This window comes from Vulpes lagopus, chromosome 18 (assembly GCF_018345385.1).
Source record: "Vulpes lagopus strain Blue_001 chromosome 18, ASM1834538v1, whole genome shotgun sequence".
Lineage (NCBI taxonomy): Eukaryota > Metazoa > Chordata > Mammalia > Carnivora > Canidae > Vulpes > Vulpes lagopus.
The window spans coordinates 1,087,952-1,109,851 of NC_054841.1; the positions used below are offsets into that span (position 1 = coordinate 1,087,952).

A 21,900-nucleotide genomic window follows, 5' to 3' on the forward strand; every position below is an offset into this window, starting at 1 on the left:
GAAAGTCTACCGTTAGAGTTTCATTCCTTTGGATATTCTTGTAAAATGCCAGTGCACCTACTGGAGCTGGCCAGCGAGCCCCGCACCCTGGGGGTGGAGACGGGTCCCGAGACTCCCCAGCTGCCGAGGGGCATCCGACACCTAGTGCCAAGGTGGGAGCACCCGGAGCCTCGTACCCTATCCCTGTGCCGGTCAGAGCGGAGCAGCAAGTCAGCTTTGAGGACACCGGTCCTTGCAGAGCACCTGGCAGGTGGATGAGTGAGGGAGTGAGGGACCCAAGGGGAGGCCGGCGCGGGACCCCACACCCACTGGGCGGGTGGAGGAATGAGCCATGTGCACACATGGGGCAGGCTGGGGCCTGGCAAGGCAGCACCTCCAGGCGAGCGGTGTTGGGGGCCAGCCGGCCCCTCTGGCCCTGGGGACTCAAGGGGAGGGACAGGCCCCCGGGGTCCTGCAGGCTGGCGCCGTGCTGCTGGTACCCAGGCTGGGGTCCTCGGGGATGCTGCCAGTCAGAGGGGAGGGCTCAGCGGGGGAGACGGGGCAGCCGTGTGGGGACGGGTCAGCACTCCTCCCGGGCCCCAGGTGTCCCCCAGCCGCTGACCCCTGGCGGGGGGCAGCTGACTCGCTTCCCTCTGTTTTAGGGGCCGCTAGAGCGGCTGCGGCGCCCAGAGTCCGACACTCGCAGGACCCACACGCCCGTCACGAGGCCTCCTCTGTGCCTGGCCCATGGATGGGAAGCAGCTCGGTGGTGGGGGGGGGGCAAGGGGCCGGCCCCACAGGTCTCCCCGACTCCAGGCCTCGAGGGGACCCCGTGGTAGGTGGGTCCCCTTTTGCACAAACTCCTTCCTCTCCCGCTGCCTCCTGAAGCTCTGGTCCTGAGCCCGGGGGTCCCGGCCCCAGCCCTCCAGCCTGTGGGAGCCCACGTGGTTTCCGTCGAAGGCCCCGTGGACGGCTGTGTGCCGCGTCAGCAGGCGCCCGAGAAATAAATGAACGAGCGAACGACTAGGCGCACGCAGGCCCGCTGGGCCCCCGACATGAGAGTCCACGCCGCGGGGGGCAATCGTCTCCTTTATTGGGACTCGGGGGGGTTGTTCTTGCCGACCACGGTAGGTCGTGGTGAGGGCCGGGGCAGGTTTGTGCGAGCGACACAACGGGGGTTAGCATCGCGGCCGACAGTCACACAGGACACTGGAGCGACTGCGTGACGTGGCCAGCGGCTGGCTCTATGGAGCCGGTGGCCCACGGAGGGCGCGGGCTGTGCGTGGATGCGTCTGTGGCCGCGGGAAGTGCGCAGACGGGAACGTGAAGACCGCAACGGTCACGGGCACTTGGGGCCGCCGCACAGACCCTGTCCCTGCTGCGCCTGCGAGGGTCCGGGCTGCTGGGCGTCCCCATTGTGCGTCCACTCTGCCCCCACCCCAGGGAACCCTGTCTTCCGCCCGTCCTGGGCTGGGTCCTCCGGGAGGGCACATCGGCCGGGCCCAGACGGTGCCCACGCCCACTCGTCAGCCTCGGAGGACGGCGTGGCCGAGGTGCCGAGCGCGGGGGCGGCTCTCAGGGCCTCTCGGGACGAGTCCAGGCCTGCGCTCAAAGCCCGCGGCCTGGGCACCAGCCTCTGCTTGCAGGCGCCCACTCGCCGCCTGCCCACCTGTCCTGCTCGCCTGCCCGGAGCCGACGGCATGTGTGGGGTCTGGGTTGGCCTGGGTCCCAGGGTCCCGGGGGGCTGCTGGCGGCTGCCCTCCCGGCACGGCTCTTGCAGAAGGAGCCAGGGGTTCTCGGAGCGCACAGCTCGGAGCAGAGGGCCCAGGTCCAACGCCGCCGCAGGTACCGTGCTAGCCAACGGGCCGTTCTTACGGGAGGGGCGGGTCCTGGTGCCCGGGCTGGGAGCAGGCCTCCCCGGCGGGGTCAAGGCTGCCCACCCGCTGCCCGTCTGCTCCCTTCAGGAGCCCAGTGACAACCTGCCCTAACAAAAGCCCGTATTTCATTTTCCAGGCCCTTCTGCCCCTCGAGCCTCCCGTGAGGCAGCTCACACGGCCTCGGCCTCCCCCGGCTCAGGGGACCTGCCAGGGCACGGCCAGGGCCAGGCCATCCTGTCTGGAGACCGGCTCCTACAGACCACGGAGGCGCCTGCCCTTCCGGGTGCCCGGGGCTGGGGCCGCTCCGTGCGGCCGTGACAGGTGACCCGGGGCCTCAGCCTTGCAGCCACGGGCGCCTGTGCCCACGGCTCCTCCTCCTCACCTGTGGCTGAGTCCCCACAAATGGGCGAGGAGGACGGGGAGCCGGGTCCAGCCGACGCCTGCCCCCCCCGACCCCCGGGGGCCCCTGGGCACCGGCCGTGGAGAGGAGGGATCTGGGCGCCGAGGCCGTACCAGAGGAGGCCAGGGGTCCTCTCCTCGCAGGGGCGCCAGGGCAGCGGCCGCCCTCCGCCCACAGCCCTGCCTCTCGGGGCGGCTGCCTCCCCACGCCAGCCCGGCCCGGCCTGTGCCTTTCATTTCTGTCCTCCCGGATCACCCCGTAGTGTGGGAACAAAGAAACCTGCCTTCCCCCACCACTAATTTCTTCTCATTAAAGGCCCTTTCTGGATCTGGGGTGAAGCAATCTCTCTCCGGCTTTCAAAGAGGGGCAGAGGGAGGGATGGGGAGGGCCGAGGGAGAAGCTGCGAGAAATGAGGCCTCTGGGGGTGGGTGCTGGGTCCCCGGCCTCTGCTGAGCCCTGCCTCTGCCCCGGGGGTGGGGGGCTGCAGGGAGGGAGGGAGGGGGGAGGGGGGCGCCGCCGCCGTCGGGCCTCCCCTCCTCCCCCCGGCCCTAATACAGTGTCTCCCGGGTGACGTTGCTGGAGAAGGTGTGGTTGCTGGACACGCTGTTGGTCTTCCTGGCGAAGGCCGGCCTCCTCCCCCTGCGCCCCCACAGAGGACACAGGCAGGCCAGGGTGGACAGGAAGGCCTGGCGGAAATTGGCGGAGACCAGGTTGTACAGGATGGGGTTGATGGCCGAGCTGACGTAGAAGAGCGCGTTGGTCAGCATGTAGAAGTAGTGGTAAAAGTCGTACAGGAACCTGGGGGCGAGGGCAGGTGTCAGACCCGGCCTGGTGGCGCCGCGACCCTCGGTGCTCGGGACAAGGACGTTAAATTCTCTGACGTGGGGCTATTTCAGAACAAATTCCGGGGCTGCGGCATCTCTTGAGATGCTGGGAGTTCCGGCCACGCTCCCGCTGGCGCCGGTCGGGGGGCTGGCTTGTGGCCGTCCTCCCCGCCTGCCTCCACCCCTCCCTGCGACACACCGGGCCTGCCGTCTGCGTGCAGGAGGCCAGCTGGCCGGGGCTGCGGGGCGCGGCCGGACCCCTTCCCTGCCCCCTGGAGGGCTGTGCACCTGGGCCTCGGCTTGCTTGCCTCCACCCACAGGGATCTCACTCCCTCACCAGGCAGCCCTGGGTTTCAGAAACCCTTTACCCAGCACCGTGCTCTGCTACCTGCAACTTCTCCTTGTCTGTCCTGGATCTGCCCTCCCCATGGTCCCCCGTCACTTTGAAGAAGCTGTGACCCTCAGACCAGGCTGCCCTGCTAAGCTCACGCACGGCGGGGCCTGGGGCTGTCGTGTCAGAAGGGCGTCCTGGCAAGGCTGGCCTCTCGCTCCGGGATCTGGGAGCTTGGATGTCCGGGGTCGCCACTCCCTGCGAGGAGGGGCTCTCGGGGCCTAGAGCGTCCTACGCAGAGCAGCTGCTTCCTCCCGGGAGTCTGGGGCTGGGGCGCGCAGCATCTACGTGACCGGCCCCAGCAGGAGCCCCGGGCTTCTGGCCGGCTGCCCAGCCGACAGCGTTTCACACGTGGCCTCGGCTCGTTCGGGGCATTTGGCTGAGGAGGGGGTCCTGGAAGCCGGGCCTGGTCCCCAGGACGCCTCTGCGGGCTTGTTTCCCGTCACTGATTCTGCTGTGTGTCCCTGGGCTGCGGTAGGGCCCCGTGTGGGTGTGGCTGCCCTGGGGTCCCCCGAGTGCTCCGCGGCTCCCCCAGCCTGGGGGTGGTCTAGGGCACCCAGACAGTGGCCACGCCGCCAGGTCCCACAGGGCCAGCCCTTCCTGTCTCTCTCCAGATGGCTCTAAACTCGTCTCATACTCACTCTCAGCTCTGCTCTCCTCTTCTTCTGTGACCTGCCCCGTGGCTGAGCAGCCTCCCGTGGTGTCCGTCCCCCTGTGGCATCTGTACCCCCGTCCATCCCCCTGCAGTGTCCATCCCTCCGTGGCCTTCCTCCCGCCCCCAGCCCACTCACAGCCACACCAAGAACATGCGGGGACACCTGACCTGCAGCCCTGCCCTGAGCTGCTCTGTTCCGCGCCCCCACCTCCCATGCCAACCTGTTTTGGGGAGCTTCTCCCAGCCCGAGCCTCACCCCTGCGCCCCAGGCTCCCGGTACTCACGGGGTCCACTGCTTATCGGAAATGTAGCAGAACATGAGGCGCCGCACGTGGTAGGGCAGCCAGCAGACCACGAAGGCGATGACCACAGCCCCTGAGACACAGAGAGACGGGGTCTCGGTGGGTGAAGGGGGGCATCCTGTCTGTGCCCAGAAGACTAACCAGTGTTAAGTTGTCAGTGTACCCACCGCAGTCTACAGGCTCCGCGCCACCTCTCTCAAAACCCCGAAATAGAAAAACCCATCTTAAGATCCGTGCGGCGTCTGGAGGGACCCCTGAAACAACCTTGAGGAAGATGAGCTGGAGGACTCTCGTGTCCTGATTTCAAAACCTACCACAAAGCTGCAGTAGTCAAAACAGTGTGCCCTTGGCCTAAAGACAGAGAGCCCAGAGGTGAACCCTCACAGATATGGGCAGGTGACTTCCTACGAGGCTGCCGAGACCAACGTACCGGGAAAACGGGACAGCCACGTGCAGAAGGAGGAGGCCGGACCCCTACCTCACACCTCATACAGGGTTAGCTCAAAACGGATTGAAGATCTGAATGTAGGAGCGAAGACTACAGAATTCTCATAGGAAAATGACTGGCGCCAGCCTGACGACACTGAATCTGGCAGCGACTTCTTGGAGGGCTCAGGCAACAGAGGGAAAGCAGATGCCCTCGACTCCATAAAAACGAGCAAGCTGTGCATCACAGGCCACGGTCACCAGGGCGAAAAGGTGACTCACAGAACGGGAGAAAGTGTTTGCTTCACACGTCTGACCGGGGATTTAAATCCAGGACCCACAGAGAATGAAGATTCAACAGCAAAAATCAAACCCAATTACACATTTAAAAATGCACAAGGAAAAAAAAAATTAAAAAAAATTAAAAAATAAAAAGGCACAAGGGACTTGGACACACGCTTCTCCAAAGAAGATACACAAATGTTAATCAGCACATGAAAGAGTGCTCCACGTCACTCATCATGTGATAAATGCAAACCAAAACCCCATTAAGATACCATCTCACAAATAAAATCTTAAAAAAAAAAAAAAAGGGGGCAGCCCGTGTGGCTCAGCGGTTTAACGCCGCCTTCAGTCCAGGGCATGATCCTGGAGACCCCGGATTGAGTCCCACGTCGGGCTCCCTGCATGGAGCCTGCTTCTCCCTCTGCCTGTGTCTCTGCCTCTCTCTCCGTGTCTCTCATGAATAAATAAATAAAATCTCAAAAAAAAAAAAAAAAAAAAGATACCATCTTACACCCAGGACAGCTACTATAAAAAACAAAACAAAACAAAAATACAATCCACAAACAACACAACATCCTGAGGAAATAGTGCCTTTTGGTGTGGATGTGGAGAAACGAGCACCTCTCCACATGGTTGGTGGGGATGCAAAATGGTATATCCACTTTGGGGAAAAGTACGGCAATTCTACAAGAAATTAAAAATAGAATTACCATATGACCCAGCAATTCTACTCTGAGTAATTTCCCAAAGCATTGAGAGTAGGGACTCCAACAGGTGTCTGCAGGCCACTGCTGCAGGGTTCACGATGGCCAAAAGGTGGAGGCGACCCAAGGATCCCCCAACACACCTGATGGACAGACACAGGGAGGGCCATCCAGACACTCAGCCTTACAAAGAAAGGACGGGGGATCCCTGGGTGGCTCAGCGGTTTAGCGCCTGCCTTTGGCCCAGGGCTCGATCCTGGAGACCCAGGATTGAGTCCCACGTCGGGCTCCCGGCATGGAGCCTGCTTCTCCCTCCTCCTGTGTCTCTGCCTCTCTCTCTCTCAATGTCTATCATAAATGAATAAATAAATCTTAAAAAAAATAAAAAAAAATTAAAAAAAGGACATTCCGATGCCTGCCAGGACGTAGCTGAATCTTAAGGACGTCAGTGCTCAGAGATGTAAGCCAGACACAAAAGGACGATCCCTCTTCTCCAAGGGATGAGGCCCTTGGAGTAGCCGAATTCATAGAGACGGAGAGGAGGGGGTGGTTGTCGGGGGCTGCGGGGAGAGCAGGTGGGGACTTCGTGTTTCGTAAGGACAGAGTTTCAGTTTTGCAAGATGACAAAGTTCTGGAACGGATGGTGCGAATGCACGTAATACCCCTAAACGGACACTTGAAAATGGTCAAGGTCGTACATTGTATGCTGAGTGTACTTCACCGCAGTGGGAAAGAAAGCAATAAAAAAGTCAAGCGCTCGGGAAAACCTGGGGCTGGCTGGGCTGTCCTGGTGCAGAGAGAAGCCTGGCCCTGAGATGGTGCGTCCTCATCTTGGGGCATGGGGGGGCCTGCAGGAGGGGCTTGGTTTTGGGGCCCTGGCCCCTGGGCAGCTGCCCTGACCCCGCAGGCCCAGGAGACGGGAGGGCTGCCTGCTGGCAGCAGCAGGAAATAGGTTGGTGGCACCGGGACGTTCCAGGAAGCCTGTCCCTGACACAGCAGAAGCAAAGCTGTGACCCAGACCCCTGGACACAGCCTGACCCTGGTCACTGGCTACGGGCTGGGGGGCTCTCTTATCAATACTACCACAGTGATTAATGCTGAAATGGCAAGACTTTGGAAATACTACACTGAATAAATTATTTAAATGAATTTTATCTATTTCTTTTTACTTTTGAAAATGTGCTTACTAGACCATTTAACATCACGTGGGGCCTGTGTCATATTCCTACTGACAGTGCTGCTCTGGACGTCTCTCTGCTAAGAAACCGCGGCTGCTGAGGGTCAGGTGGCCTGGGGCAGAGGCCCAGAGGCCTGTCGGCTGAGGGGGAGGGTGACAGCAATCGGGAGGGCTACTGGGAAGCACAAGGTCAGGGAGGGGGTGGGTAGGGCTGCCTTCAGCAGAGTGGGGGGTGGTGTTTTGAGAAAGAGCCCTCCACCAGGATGCCAGCTCTGGGCACAGGCCGGGCCCAGGGTCCCACACATGAAACATCACAAGCCACATGAGCACAAGCTCCACTCCACACTCTCCTGCGCTGGGGGCTGGCTGGGTGGGGACCTTTGCAAGGGCAGGTCTTCAGGATCCTCATGAGAATGTGGGTCATCATGCGGTGGGGTTGCACTCAGGCCTCTCCAGCTGGCACCTGACCGCCCGCACACTCGGTAACCCACCTCTGCTGCTCGGTGGCTACGTGTGCAAGCTGCCTGACCCAGAGTCCGTGCTCAGGAGACTAGTTGAATCAGTGGATGGAAGGATGGATGGATGGATGGGTGGGTGGATGGGTAGATATATGGATGGAGGGAAGGAAGGATAGATGGGTGGAAGGACGGATGGATGAAAGGATGGGTGGACGGATGGAGAGAAATGGGAGAATGAGTGGGTAGGTGGATGGTGGGTGCAGTAAGAGCCGCAGTCTGTAGGTGAGCCAGCCTTCGGCGTCTCTGCTGGGACCGCTCCATTTCCTGGGCTTAAACTTTACCCTGTTCGCTGGTGTGAGGCTTGCTGCTCTGCTGGCCCCTGGCTGCCACCCACCCTGGGGGCCCAGCGGTTACGTACGTAAGACCCGGACGCCGTGCCGCAGGGCTTGGACCCTGCCAGGCTCGATGGACATGCTGAATGAGCTGTGCTGGTCCCCAACCGTGCACACCTGGCCCTGCTCAGCTGCCTGGCGGACCATGACGGTCAGCTTGTTGGCGATGATGGTGTTTAGGATGGAGATGACCACCATGGGGAACACGAAGGACATGAAGGTATTAATCTGCAGAGGAAGAGAAGGACAGCCGTCAGGCCGGTGTGCAGGGGACAGCGCCCTGCTGCCTGTCGCACCAGGTGGGGCCTGCAGTGTGGAAGGTGCCTGGTCTTCTGGGCAGACGCACACTCCACCTTCCGCCTGCTTCCCGCTCCCGCCTGGCGCAGGTGGGGTTCACAGACTGTCCCTTCAGTGAGCCCCTCTGCGCAGGGTTCACCGTGTAGACGGTGCGGAGCACAGACTCGGTGCGTCCTGGCCGCGGCGAACGGCCAGGGCTCTACGCTCGCAGGTCTCGACACGACGTGTCCTGGATGCAGACCCTGGGCGCCAGCATCCCTCAGGTACGCAGACGGTTCGTGTTTGGACAGAAATGGAAGGTCCTTAGTCCTGCCTCACCCTCGGCTCACCGAGGAGAGCCTCCTCCGGGCACCTCTACCTCCCACGTCTTCGCATCTGGGGAAACTGAGCCTCATACAGGCCAAGAGGCTGGACTACAGCTGGCCTGGCCCGTCTGAGCCCAAGCCAGAGCCTGCAGGACAGCAGGCTGAGACCGGTCCTCGTGCCGACGCAGGGGGCTGACCTGACGGGCAGCGGGGACCTGGCACCGCCTCCCGGGGCAGCGGACTAGCAGCCTCGAGCGCTGTGAACCGCGCTTGGCTTTTCACTCTTTCTGAACGCTCCTGTTGCCGGGCGACCCCTCCTGGCCCTGGCGGTGTGGCCCCGGCGCCTCGCCCTGCTGTCCCTGCTCAGGTGCTCCACACGTTCACTTTTTTTTTTTTTTTTTAATTTTTATTTATTTATGATAGTCACAGAGAGAGAGAGAGGCAGAGACACAGGCAGAGGGAGAAGCAGGCTCCATGCACCGGGAGCCTGATGTGTGACTCGATCCCGGGTCTCCAGGATCGCGCCCTGGGCCAAAGGCAAGCGCCAAACCACTGCGCCACCCAGGGATCCCCCACGCATTCACTTTGCACTTCACGTTCACAAAGGCTTTAGTTGTGCGTGGAGAGGCCGTGCTGGCTCTGGCTCCTCCGGAAAGTTCCGGGCGGCCGACACCCAGGGCTCCCCGGGTTCCGGGCGGCCCCTCCTGCCACCTCCTAACCCGGTTTGCCTGCAGCCCTCGAGAATAGAGCCGGAGTAGCCTCTCCAGGGTGAGGACGCTGCAGCTCCGTCCTGCTCCCGCAGCAGTGGCCCGGGACGCCCAGCAGCCCCCGAGGCTGCCCCCAGGTTTGCTCTCCTCTCAGGGGCCCGGCCTCTGTCCAGAACGGGGCAGACTCACTTGCCGCTCTCCTGAGGCCTCCAGGGGTCCCGCCCCCCCTCTCAGGGCTCCAGGCCCCACCTGGGAGATCCCGAGGCCTTCCAGGACGCGGGGCCCTGAGGATACGTTCGGTTCCACCTGGACACGGCTCTGCTAAGCTGGGGGGCTAAGAGGCCAGGGAAGGGCCAGCAGGCCCCGGGGAGGGGCCTTTCCCACACTTCCTGGCCCCGGCGCCCGGCACTCACTGCCTGCCTGCACCGGCCCCCGCCAGCCGCCCCCGCCGGGCTCCCTTCTCTCCCGTGTGCCCGAGCTCAGGGGCAGGTCCGGGGGGGGGGCCCTTCCCACCCCCGTTGGCTTCCCTGCTGGTGGCGTCCACCTTCTGCAGGGAGGGGAGGGGCTGGCACGGGCCAGGGGCCGCCCCAGGAAGGTTTCTGGGGCTCTCGCCGGGCTGGAGGCGGGGCGGGGGTGCAGCGGGACGCTGGGTCTGGGCCCAGGAGACAAACTGGTTCCTTGTGAGTCACCTCAGCCGGGTGTAGTTTAAACAGAACAAACGTATCCAAAACATTTTAAATGTCAAAACATTTAAGATACCACACCTCGCTGAGCGCGGGCGGTAAGAATAGCGGCCTCTGAGGGCCAGGTAGGCAGTGGGCCGGGGCCCCGTGCGCTGGCCCGTGGGGTCTGGCCTGGCCCCCCATGGGAAGAGGTCCCAAGCCCGCAGTGGGGAGAGGCCTCACCCCGCAGGCCTGCCCTGATGGCAGGCGGGGCCCTCACAGGCCGTCGGAGGGCGGATGCCTTTCCTGCACCCTCCAGCCTGGACCTGAACCGTGGGGGGCACACCTGACCCTTGGGGTTTGCCTTCTCCTGCCGAAGCCCCCAGCATGGCTCGGGGGCTGTGTCCTGCACTCGACCCCCCACTCCCGGGAACAGGGGAGCAGCCCACCCCGACCCCGAGCAAACAGGAACACACCTCTTGAGCCTTGCGCACGCTCTCTGGGAACGCCGCAAGTGCTAGCACGGGACGGCAGGAAGGCCCCGCTGAGGGAAGCCAGCGCCCCCCAGACAGGCAGGTGCACGTGCGGACCCCGAGCCTGGTCTACGCATTTGTCCCAATAAAACAGAAGACTCGGGGACAGACAGGCTGATCCTAAAATTCAGATAGAAACAGAACATCGAAGAACAGCCAGGAAAGTTCTGGAAAGGAAGGACGATGGGTCAGTACCAGACGGGGAGACACCCCCACTTACCAACTACCCGACACTCTCAACAGACATCGTGAGATCAGCTCGGCACGGAGAAGCGGATGGACAGAGACGGTGCAACGGCGCCCAGGGAGGCACGGGCAGCGGCTCCGCCACACGGAGAGGGTGGGTCACCCGCGGGGCCCACGACCTCTGCCCCCTCCCGGGACCCCCCGCTGCCTCCCTGAAAGTGCCCACCCCCTACCGGGGGCCCCCTCCAGCGGGCCTTCTCTTCAGGGAAAATTCACGACCTTTTGTCCTGCTGAGCCCGCAGGGGTGAGGGAAGAGGGGTTGGAACCTTCGGTACCGCGATGGCCTGGTGGGGAGACCCGCCCGGGTGGAGGACGGGACCCCACGGCATCGCTCGAGCTCCCGGCCCAGCTGCCTGCAGCCACACTCCCCGGACTTTTAGGGTTTTTTTGAGCAAAATAAGCATTTCTCCATTCCCCTCATGACGATCCGAGCTGGTTCTCAGAACTGGTACCCGGACTCCCGGGGACCCCACAGCAGAACAAGTTGGAGCAGAGATTAAAACAGAAATTGAAGCCAGAAAACTACCAGAAGAATCATGGAAATCTTACTGTCACACATATTAACCTGGTGGAATTTGGGAAATAAAGTAGTTCACGCACTGCTTTAAAATTTGCTGTAAAAAAAAATCAATTCTCTGGGCCCTGGGAGAAATTCCTGTCCTGTGTCACCTCCCGGGCCCTCCCACTGGACCCTCGGTCTTCAAGGTGGCCCTGGCGGCCGGCGGGAGGCGGCGTCCTGAGCTGGGGCCCCCAGACACCCAGGTCGCGGCTTTGTCAGCCCAGCACCTCGGGGCACCTGACTGGCTGCGGGGTGACCTCTGACCCTGGGAGGCCGGGTCTTTGGGGCGCCAGGCCATGAGTGGGGTCACCTCCCACCCCGCTGCCCTCCGTCTGGGTTCCGCGGCCCAGGGCCTCTGGGAGGCAAGGGCACCGGGGGGCACGGTCGGGGTGTCGGGGTGTCGGGGTGTGGGCCCTGGCCTCAGGCTGGCTGGCGAGCTGCAGCTTCGGGCAGTTCCAGAAGGGCCCTCAGACCGGGCTTTCTCACGAGCACGGCCGCGTGGGGCCAGGGTGTCCCTGGGAGGGCAGGGCGGCGAGGCGGGCGCTTCGGTGGGGCCTGCCCGGGTCGCTCGAGGCGCTGGCGTGGCCGGTCCTGCCTGAGGACCAGGGCTGCCCCGACTCCAGCCCTGCGAGCCTCCTGACGGGGACGGAGGGAGACCGCTGAGCGATAAGGGGGTGCGTGTAGGGACCTCGGGTCCACCCGGAACGGGGGTGCGTGTGGCAGGCTGCACCCGGTGAGGGGCGTCTGTGGATGCAGGCGGCGGGCCGGCCCTGGGTCGGCGGGGGGTCCCCTGAGTCCCCGGGGCCTCCTCCCACTCCCACCCCTGCTACACAGTCGTCTGCTCTGTGCTGCGGCCCATTTCTCTCTACTTCAGCCGCCTGTTCCGATGAAGAGATGCCCCCTCGCCCCCCGCCTTGAGGCCCAACAGCCGGCCCGTGGTGGGCGGGAAGGCACTAAACACGGGTGGGCCGTTTGCAAAGCCCAGAGCAGCTGCGTGAAGTAGGGAGATGGCTCCACGGCCGGGGCTCCCGGGAAGGAATCCCGGCGGAGGCCAACACGGCCGGGCGAGGCCTGGGGCGGGAGGCTCCCGTCGTGCCCTCCGTTCAGGGCACAGGGATGGAGTCAGCGGGACACACTTGGACCTGGACCTACGTGTGCGTCCCGTGCCCCCTGCTTACGTGACAGTCACACGTGCCACCCTACCTTCCCCGAACCGGGAAGTGCCGGAGGCCTAAGGACCAGACCTCGGTGCGTGTGTCCTCGTTTCAGGGCCAAAGATAAGACAAGGTCTTCCAAGGTGACACAGCCCAGATTTCCCGCCCCTCACATAACAAGCACCGTGATGCTCTCGAAGGTGGTCGCAGCTGTGTGGCCCGGCGGCCCAGGGACGAGCCGCACAAGGGTCAGCACCTGCCGCAGGCCTGGGCTCCGGGGAGGGAAGGAAGACGGTTCTGAGCCAACCGGGGGTGGGGGGCGGCGGCAGGGTGGGGCATGCGGCCTGGAGAGGCCACGGGAGTCACGTCTAGCACCTGCAAGGCCACCGGGGAGGAAGAGTCCAGGCCTGGGTGCGCCGGGGTAGGCCTCGGCCCGACCCGATCCCTCCCACCACTTGGCTCTGGGAAGCATCGTGGGCTCCGTATGAAAGGGCGCCCGAGCGCGTCCACCTCGTCCTTTCGGGCTCGAACTCGGCCTTCAGTGAGCGCGAGCGGAGGCTGGTCCCGAGCCAGGCTGCACGCCCGGGGCCCCGCAGACCCGCGGACCTTGCAGAGCACGCACGGCGCGGACGGACGAGGTCGGAGGGTCGGTGCTCTCACCCCACAGAGAAGCGACCCGACCCAGCGAGGAGCCCGGACCCAGCCCGACCCGCAGCGGCGGTGCCAGCTGCCCTGTCACTGGGCCGCGTGACCCCCGGGAGCCGTCGCAAGGAGCGCGCACCCGGGCCCCACCGAGGGCCAGACCCGCACGGGGGGGGGGGGGGGGGGGGGGGGGGGAGCTCCGCCGGCGCATGCCCGCCCTCAGCTGCCCAGACGCCGCCGGTCCGGGTGAGTGAGAGTTTCTGAGGACAAATTCTAGGCCAAAGATTCTGACTCCTCGGAGGGCTCTCAGGGCCGAAGCTCCGTTTCTCTCTCCTTCCTTTGATCTGCTTCACCTGGTCTCCATGCTCCCCCAGGCCTGGGATCTTCTGGGGAGGCTGGCCCGGAGTTACCGGGGGCTCAGAGGGACGGAGGATCCAGCCGGGAGGGCGGGGTTCAGTACCGTGGAAGTCCCACCAAAGCCAGGGGGGCCCTGGGGACTGGGGGGACATGGGGAGTGGGGGAGACCTGGAGGGGACAGAGAGTGGGGGGATCTGGGGGGATGGGGAGTGGGGGACCCCATTGTGAGGGGCTGGGGTGGGAGGGGTGGGGGGACCCCGGGCTGGGGACCCGGCCAGCTGGAGCAGGGGCCATCAGGAACACTCCACCCCATCTCCAGGCCCTTCCTGTCCTGACAAGGGGTGAACACCTGTGGCCCCCGGAGGAGGCCCCGCCCCACACCGGCTCCCGCAGCCAGCAGCCCTGTGCTGGGGAGTCCTGGCGTCCTGTGGGGCTGCAGCCACGGAGGCCACAGTCTGAGAGTGAACTTGGAACAGAAGCCCCCCTGGAGCCACATCCTGTCTGTTCCTGGCCGTGCCGCAGTCCTGGCACCAGCTGGGCTGCTGCGAGACCCTCAATCGGATTAAGGAAATGGCCTTCCCAATGCGCCTGTCCCTTCCTAGGGACGGGGAAGGAGCAGCACGGACGGCCCCTCCCCTGGTGGCACACAGGAGGCGCACTGGGGCCTGGCTCTGGCTGGGACTTGGGGGGCTCATCAGCCTCCGCAGCAGCTGGGGTGGCGAGCTGGCTCTTGGACTCTCGAAACCACACGGAAGCCATCTGTGCAGTGCGGCAAGCTGGCAGGGCTGTGGGCTGAAGGCCTGTGTGCCGTGTTTTCAAATATCCGTTGGCTAAAAAGCCCAGGAGAACGTTCACATCAGTGGGACATCTGCTAAGTAAGCAACACACGGGCTTTAAAAATCCTCGAGAAGGACGGGGGGTGGAGAAGTGAGCGCGGCCCCCACTTTTGTGCCTGAAAAAACGTGGGCAGCAGTGCCCGAGTGGTGCCCTGACACGTGGAGACCACGGCCCTCGTGGGGTGTGCCCGGCTCTCGTCCCCACCGCACGCCGGGTGACAGCCTGTCTTGCAGGGTCGCTCCCTTTGCAAGACTGGCTGCTGCTTACCCCGCCCCCCCATTCAGATGCGAGCTGAATTGGATCCAGTTGCTAAGCCTTTTGTGTGCATTTTTCTAACGTGTAGGGAATTAATTTGACTCTGAGGGTTACAAGTGGTGCCAACTCAGCACCGAGGCCCCTGGGACGTTGCATGTGCCTCTGACGGGCTCCAGGCATCGCAGCTCTGCTCCACGCCAGGGAGACGCGGGAACCTGGTCTTGATCCAGACGCTCGCGTGCCGGGGCTGGGTTTCCAGGGAGTTCAGCAGAGGCCTCGGGCAGCCTGAGGCTGGGGTTGGGTGAGACGCCGAGCTCGTGTGCTGTGGGCCGAGAGTCCGAGCCCGGGCAGCAGCGGGCATCGGGGCACCCGAGCAATGTGGTCAGCACGGCGCTGCGGAGCCAGGGCTCGGCCGGGGACCGTCCCCCACTTGGTACCGCCGCCTGCCCCGGTCTCCGTGCTCCCGGCATCGCTGGCCGAGGGCCTGCCCCCCAGGACTCAGTGTTCTCTTGCCAAGAAATCGTGTGGGCAGTTTAGCGAATATCCTGTTCCTTCCCAATTTCGAATTACCGTCCCCCGGCAGCGCTGGTCACTGTGTTGCCGTGGCCATCTGGCTCTGCACCCAGCATCTCCGCTCCTTTCAATAGAATTAGCGCTCTGTCCTGCTTGGGGTGAATCTGATTATGGTGGACCCGGGGTGGAGCGGCCGGCGGGGGGCGGCGGGGAGGGCTGGGAGCGGCCACCCCGGCCCGGGCCCCACTGGGCCTGCACGTGGCTCCGGTTTCCTCCCGAGCTGACCAGCTCCTGCGCCCGGAGGGGACCCGGGGCCCTGGCTCCACGTCCAGCACTGATGCTTGACGCTCCCTCTGTCGGGTTCCCCGGCTTCCACCTCGGGCGGCCGCGGCCTCAGGAACGGTGGTGGTGAGTCTGGCCGCTGCTCCGGCCCGTCCTGCCCTGCGAGGGCCCGGCTCTAGCTCTCAGCTACGCCGCCAGGGCCGGCCTGCACGCCGCCCAGTGACCCCAGAACAGGCCCCTGACGCCCGCGTGGCCTAAGGACCGTCGTTCTTCCATCTCCGAGAGAACACAGCCACGTGGCCCCCGGGCCCCGCTCTGCTTCCCTCCTTTCCAGCCAGAGTCTGAAACAGTAAATAGGCCGGGCCGGTCGGCCTGAGAGGTGCCACCGTCCCCGCAGGGGCGGGATGGCGCTGCGGCGCGCAGGGGCCTGCCTGTGTTTCTAGACACCGCAGTGAAGAGCACGGCAGCCAGGGTCTGGGTCGTGCCAAACGGCTTGAGCACATCCGTTCTCAGGCTGGGGGGGTGGGGGGCGGCCTGGTCCCTCTTGAAGATCCTGATTCCTGGGAACAGGGGCAGGGGGGTCCGGGCCGGGCTCGGCCCGAGGACCAGGACAAACGCGCCCCTGGGTCCAGCTCCCGTGGGCGGAGGGGCAGCGGCAGGGTGCCCCCCCCCGACTCTGGGCCAGGGATGGCTGGCAGCAGGGTGCCCCAGCCCACGGGGCCACGGGGCCTGACTGGCTCCAGGGAAGCTCGCTGTCCCCCCCACCTCCACGGCCCCCAGCTCTTCTCTCTTGCAGGAGCACATGGCAGCTGGGGCAGTTCAAGGGGACCAGGCTGTCCCCCGGGGCGGGCCCAGGGCAGGGGCTGCCTTCCAGCTTGGGAACCGCAGGGTGAGTGGCGACGCGTCCTACCCACCCTGGCGTCTCCGCTCGGCGTGTCTCAGCACCTAGGGCTGCTGCCTCCGTGGAGTCTACCGTCAGGCTCCTGGGCCCACCAGCCCGCCCCCCATCCTCTGAGCGCACAGGTGCCCAGGCCCACCTCGTCTGACCTTCACGGGCATTTACTGAGCATCTGCTGTACGTGGTGTGTGTGGAGTGCGTGAACACACGGGACTCAGTGGGGAGCACGACAGTCTGGGGGAGACGAGGGGCCTTTACCTGGAGGAGGAGTCTATGCAGAGACCTGAGAGATGGGGGGCACGAATGGGCGAGAGAAAGGGGTGGGGGCCTCAGGGGCCCACGGGGCTGGACGCCGTGGGCGGTCGGGAGACAGTGGGGGGCTGAGGCAGGATGCAGGGGTGGGTGGGGTGGGGCAGCGGCAGGCAGGAGGCGGGCAGGGTGAGGCGGGGGGCGACCCCAGTGACACTCGGCCTGTCGGGCGTCCAGGTGTCTGACCTCAGCTTCCTGCTGTGATAACCCCCAGGTGGGCGTCCCCTGGAACGGCCCCCAGGTTGGAGGCCCCCTCACGTCCTCCTCCCGTGGCAGGAGTCTGCGGCTCGTGCAAATGTCTCAGCACAAGCTTTCCCTGTCATCTGACAGCCCGTCCTCCCCGGAGCCCGTCAGCCAGCCCGGGGCTGTCAGAGTCCTGGTCCCCCCGCCGCGAGCCTGTGAAACAGGATTTGTTCTGCTTCAGCGGAGTCGGGGAAAACTGCAGCTGGGGGTCCTCAGAGCTGCCCTCCCAGCTGAGCCTGGCCACGCGGGCGGGGGCGGGGGCGGGCAGAGCGCGAGAACTCGCTGCTGCGACGCGCTGGACGCCCCGACAGGCCGCGGCCGCCGGTCAGCTGCGGCCCCAGGGCCTCCTTGCCCCTGCTGCCACTGCCGCGTGTCCCGCCATCCACCCAGGTGAAAACAGCGGCCTCTGCAAGGTCTGTCCGGGTGTGCGGTGTTCGGGCACTTCCCGGCTCCCCCGGGCCATCCCGTGCGGCCCTGTGGATACCGGCCCTACAGGCGAGGCCAGTGTTCTCGGACGACCTGAAACGGCCCCTCCGGCCCGGCGTCCTGGGGCTCGGGCTTCCCGCGCTGGCCGTGGCCGCGGGCCAACCACCTGCGCAGGTGCCGGTGGGCCACGGTGTGCGGTCACTGCGGCCAGCCTGTGTCATCCCAGGGAACTCGGCCACAGGGAGACAAAGTCTCACCAGCTCGGAAGCTACGGGAAAAACCCAAGCTCGGGGGACTGAGCAGAGACAGCGCGTTCCTAACACTGGAAAAATAACTTTGAGGCCGCCCTCGGGCTGTGAGGCCGCGGACCGCTGTGGCTGCTTCCGCGTGAGCAGCCGTGTCTTCTGGCCTTCGTGCCTGCTGTCCCCACACCGGCTGCTGCCCGCCCCCACACGTCCCTAAGCAGCACGGCGGTGATGGCCTGCATCTTTGCAATCCTGGGGACCTCCCAGCTGCCTTCTTAACCGTCACAGGCAGCCGTGGCCTCGCGATGTCCCCCCCACCCCCGGCGAGGTGCTCCCCTAGACATCCTGGGCCATGACACAACTGTCACGGGTCCGTCTGCTAGCAAGACTGCCACGAACTGGCCAGCCGTGGCCCATGGAGGAGGGTCCTCGAACGCTGCTCACGGTTTCCGGAGCCCTGGGCACACACTTCTGGCGATGTGGTCGGCCACCTGTCCCACCGAGACGTGGAGTCTGCGGCCCAGCCCGTGCTGGCCTGGCTCTGACCGGCGACGTGCAGTGGAAACCCTGCGTCCCGAGCCAGGCCGCCGCTTTCCTGCTCTCGTGGCCACCACAGCGTGAGGAGACCGTGCCTGGTCTCCTGAACGGCCAGGCCTAGGGAAGGGCCAGCGCCAACCTGCACGCAGGTACGTGAGGCTGTCTCGGACTCGTCCAGGCCTGGGAGCCTCCGGGTGACAGCAGCCACCAAGCCAGCCCAGACCAGCAGAGCCAGCCGAACCGCCACCCACAGGATCACAAGCAACGTTACTGTTCGTGCCAACGAGGTTGGGGCTGTTTTGTTACGCAGCAGAAGCTAGCGGATGCACTGCCTTCCCGACGAGTCCTGTGGCTCTTGATTTATCAGCCGCATCACTACACTCTCTTTGGAGAGAAACACCCCTCGTGTAAGTATCCGCCCCCGCCCCAGGGCTGACAAGAAGCCCCGAGAAGGCAGGGCGCCGAGGAAGCCGGGGAACGGCAGGCAGGGCATCATCGCGCAGCCGAGCGGGCCGTCCTGCCCCCGAATCTGGGGGCTGGTTCTCTCAGGACAGTCACGGCTCCTGCGGCGTCCCCCGTCGGCTGTGCTGCAGAGCGGGGACGAGGGGCCCACATGGGGCCGGGGGACCGTTTCCTTTCATTTTTATTTCCTGAGGAGACAGGCTCACCTGTGGGTCTGACTTCTTGAAAGAGCAGCAGCATCTCAGTGAACCTGAGCGCGGAGAGCGGGCTCTGGGCCGACGGCTCGGAACTCGAGCGTGGAGCCAAACACGTGGAGCCGGGCAGCTGAGCCGGCGGGCCTGGGTCCCTCGGGGTCTGGGTTCGCTGGCGTCTCAGGGGGACCTTCCCTCTGTCCCCACCATCAGCAAACGTTGCTTCGTGCTTCGTGGGCTTGTCATGTGCCCTTGTGCGCCTGCGTGTCCACGGGCATGAGCGTTCCCGTGTGCATGTGTGCACAGATGTGCATTTCTGTGTGTGTGTGTGCACGGCGAGCATGTAGGTGAGCGTGTGTGAGTGTGCGTGAGCGTGTCTGAGTGCGTGCAAAAGTGTGTGCAAGCGCATGAGTGTGTGCGTCTCTGTGAGTGCGTGTGCGTGTTGAGCGGGCGCGTGTGGCTCCATATGTGCTCCCAGTTGGCTTCGGCGCGAGCAGAAGCAGGGCAGTCCCTTCAACACGGACTCGCGTCGCGGTGCTGCGGGCCCCGGGAACCCGCCTGGCGCCCTCACCCCGCTGCCCTCCGCGTCCCCGCTGCCCCGCGCCCTGAGCCAGGCTGCCGCTGAAGGATTGTGTTCAGAACCAACTGTCCCCTCACGGGGCTTCCGGGTCGTGCCGGGTCCTGCAGGGGCGGGAAGGGTAAGTGCGGGGCCCTGACGACCAGGCTGTGGGGTGGGGACCGCGGCTGGGACCCCCCGCAGGGTGCTGCACCGTGAACAGGAATCGGTGGGCGCCCCACCTCGGGCCACCCTTCCCCGTTGGTCCCCCTGGGCGGCCTCGCAGGCGGGGACGAGGGGGCAGCGGAGGCCCCAGTCGCCCTCTCCCCGGCCCGAGCCTTTCCTCTTCAGCCCCCAACACGGCCCGGGGGTGCGCTCGCCTCCCGCCGCCCGGAGGTCGGTCTGCCGCACACCGAGTGCTGTGTCCCCGGTTCGTACGCTGGGATGTGGCACCCACGGGTGTCATGTCGGGAGGGAGGCCGTAGGGGGTGAGTGGGCCGTGAGGGTGGGGCCCTTGCATCAGGGACCCCTGGGAGCTCCCGTGCCCCCCCGCACCGTGTGAAGACAGGCGAGAAGCCGCCGTCACCAGCAGGGAATTGTGCTCTCGCCAGACACCGGATCCGCCGTGTCCTCACCTCGGACGCAGCCTCCACCCCGGGAGGCACACGTGTCCATTGTTCAGACCAGACGGCCCGGCTCCGAGGGGCTGTGCACCTGCCCGCAGCAGTGGGGCCGCCTCGGTGCACCTGCCGGGGAAGCCCCGGGGCCTGGAGGCCACTGTCCTCGGTCATTTAAAACCCACAAAACGGGACACCTGGGGGGCTCAGCGGGTGAGCGTCTGCCTTGGGCTCAGGTGAGACCCCGGGGTCCTGGAATCGAGTCCCACATCAGGCTCCCTGCGTGGAGCCTGCTTCCCCTCTACCTGTGTCTCTGCCTCTCTCTCTGTGTGTCTCAGGAATAAGTAAATAAATAAAATCTTTAAAGAACCCCCCCCCCCCACGAAACATTTGTGCCAGGACCTGAAGGCGTCCCCTAAGAACAAAGGGGCGGGAAGCCCGTGTGCAACACCCGGAGATATGTCAGGGCCCCCCCTCCTTCCCCCGCGAGTGGCACCGGAGCCTGACGAACGGGCCGAGGACACCAGAGCCTCACAGGGTGGGCCCATGGGTGTGCACGGGGAGGGCTCCCCCTCTTGCCCCGTCACCTGCCCCCACCGGCCCCCGCGTCTCAAAAATGAACCAGAGTCACGCTGAGTAGCTAAGCCCCGAGGACAGGACGCTGGGGACGGGTGGGAGCGCCAAGGAGAAGCCGCCCCGACACGATGTCGCCGTGTGTCTGACCCCCCAGTGTCCCCATCTGGGGAGTCTCCTGCCCCGTAAGCGGGGACTGTCCAAGGAGCCCCCAGCCTGGAGGGCGGCCGTGAGGGTCGGAGCCAGCTCGTAACGCCATCAGGAGTGGCGGGAGCCACCCGCGGGCGCGGTCGCGCTTCACCCAGAAAAGCCGGTAGCCGCACCCTGGCCGCAGCAGCACCGCTCAGCCAGGTGGGCACGGCCCTCGCTCGGCCGTGGGAGCCCCAGGTGGCGGGCGGCTGCGGGGCTCGTGTCCCCCACCTGCGGCCCACCGCGTCCTCTATGGCCTGGCTTTCCAGGGCTTCTCTTCCCGAGCTGGGGAAGTGGGGAGCCGGGTAGGGTCCCCTCCCCCGCCGCTCCCCCCGAGTTAGCGCTCACGACACCCCCGGAGCCGTGACCCTGGAGGAGCCTCCGGCCGCCCCGCCGGGGACTGAGGAGGCCGCTTCCCCGTTATGACTGGTGATCACGATTCATTTTCTCTGACAGATCTGCTCCCCAAAAGGTGCCCGCACGCCTTGATGACATTTAAATTACTGGGGATTTGCAAGTCCAATGCCGGCGTGAATATTCATGGATGCGTGTTCCCTTCTGGGGGCACAGCCGGCCTGGGCCCCGCCTCTCCGCTGCCATGTGACGAGTCCTCCGACGCCTGTGGGGGCTTCACATTCTGGAACCTGGGAGCTGCCCGTTGCACGCCGCTGTCCGCACAGTCCTCAGGGTCGCCCCTGGGGGGTCCCAATGGGCCGGGAGGCACAGCCCGGGAAGGGCAGGAGGGCTGGACGGGGTGGGCAGGAGCCTGTCGAGCTGCAGCTCCCCCAGGACAGGGCAGGCCGTCGCCGTCCCTCACCAGCAGGGAGCAGACGGCGTGGGGATGCGCTCCCCACGGTGCCCCCCCCCCCGCGAGCCTGGACAGCTGGGGTGACCAGGGGCCCATACCCTCGGCCACGTCTGACCTGCTGCCGAGGCTGCGTGGCCCAGCCAGCCCGAGGCGGGCCCACAGGATGGTGGCCCTGGGATCCCTGGGTGGCGCAGCGGTTTGGCGCCTGCCTTTGGCCCAGGGCGCGATCCTGGAGACCCGGGATTGAGTCCCACGTCAGGCTCCCGGTGCATGGAGCCTGCTTCTCCCTCTGCCTGTATCTCTGCCTCTCTCTCTCTCTGTGTGACTATCATAAATAAATAAAAATTAAAAAAAAAAATTAAAAAAAAAAAAAAGGATGGTGGCCCTATCGCTTCCTGCGCGGGAAGTAAAACACGCACATGCAGCCTCTGTGCCATGCGGCTTGGCACCTCCTCAGACAATAACAATAATGAAAAAAAGAACTACCGTGTGTCCCACCTGGGTGTGTTCCCCAAAGAGAGACGTTTGCACGCCCACGTTCACCGCACCAGCCCCACAGCCAGCAAGTGTCCACCCCCAGGGGGCGGACGAACAGGATGTGCTGCGTCCGCAATGCGGGATGTGGCT

At 64.9% G+C, this 21,900-nt stretch overlaps 1 protein-coding gene across 1 annotated transcript in view; it reads right to left on the bottom strand.

Moving 5' to 3' along the window:
* Positions 1-1,050: 1,050 nt before the first annotated feature.
* NTSR1 (neurotensin receptor 1) overlaps positions 1,051-21,900 on the bottom strand; it is a 38,501-nt gene continuing 17,651 nt past the window's right edge. The window contains exons 2-4 of the mRNA XM_041732968.1: positions 7,897-8,098; positions 4,411-4,501; positions 1,051-3,054 (exon numbers count right to left, since the gene is read on the bottom strand). Of these exons, the coding sequence (XP_041588902.1) occupies positions 2,805-3,054; positions 4,411-4,501; positions 7,897-8,098 (543 nt within the window). The 3' untranslated portion in view covers positions 1,051-2,804. The remainder of the gene's footprint in view (positions 3,055-4,410; positions 4,502-7,896; positions 8,099-21,900) is intronic.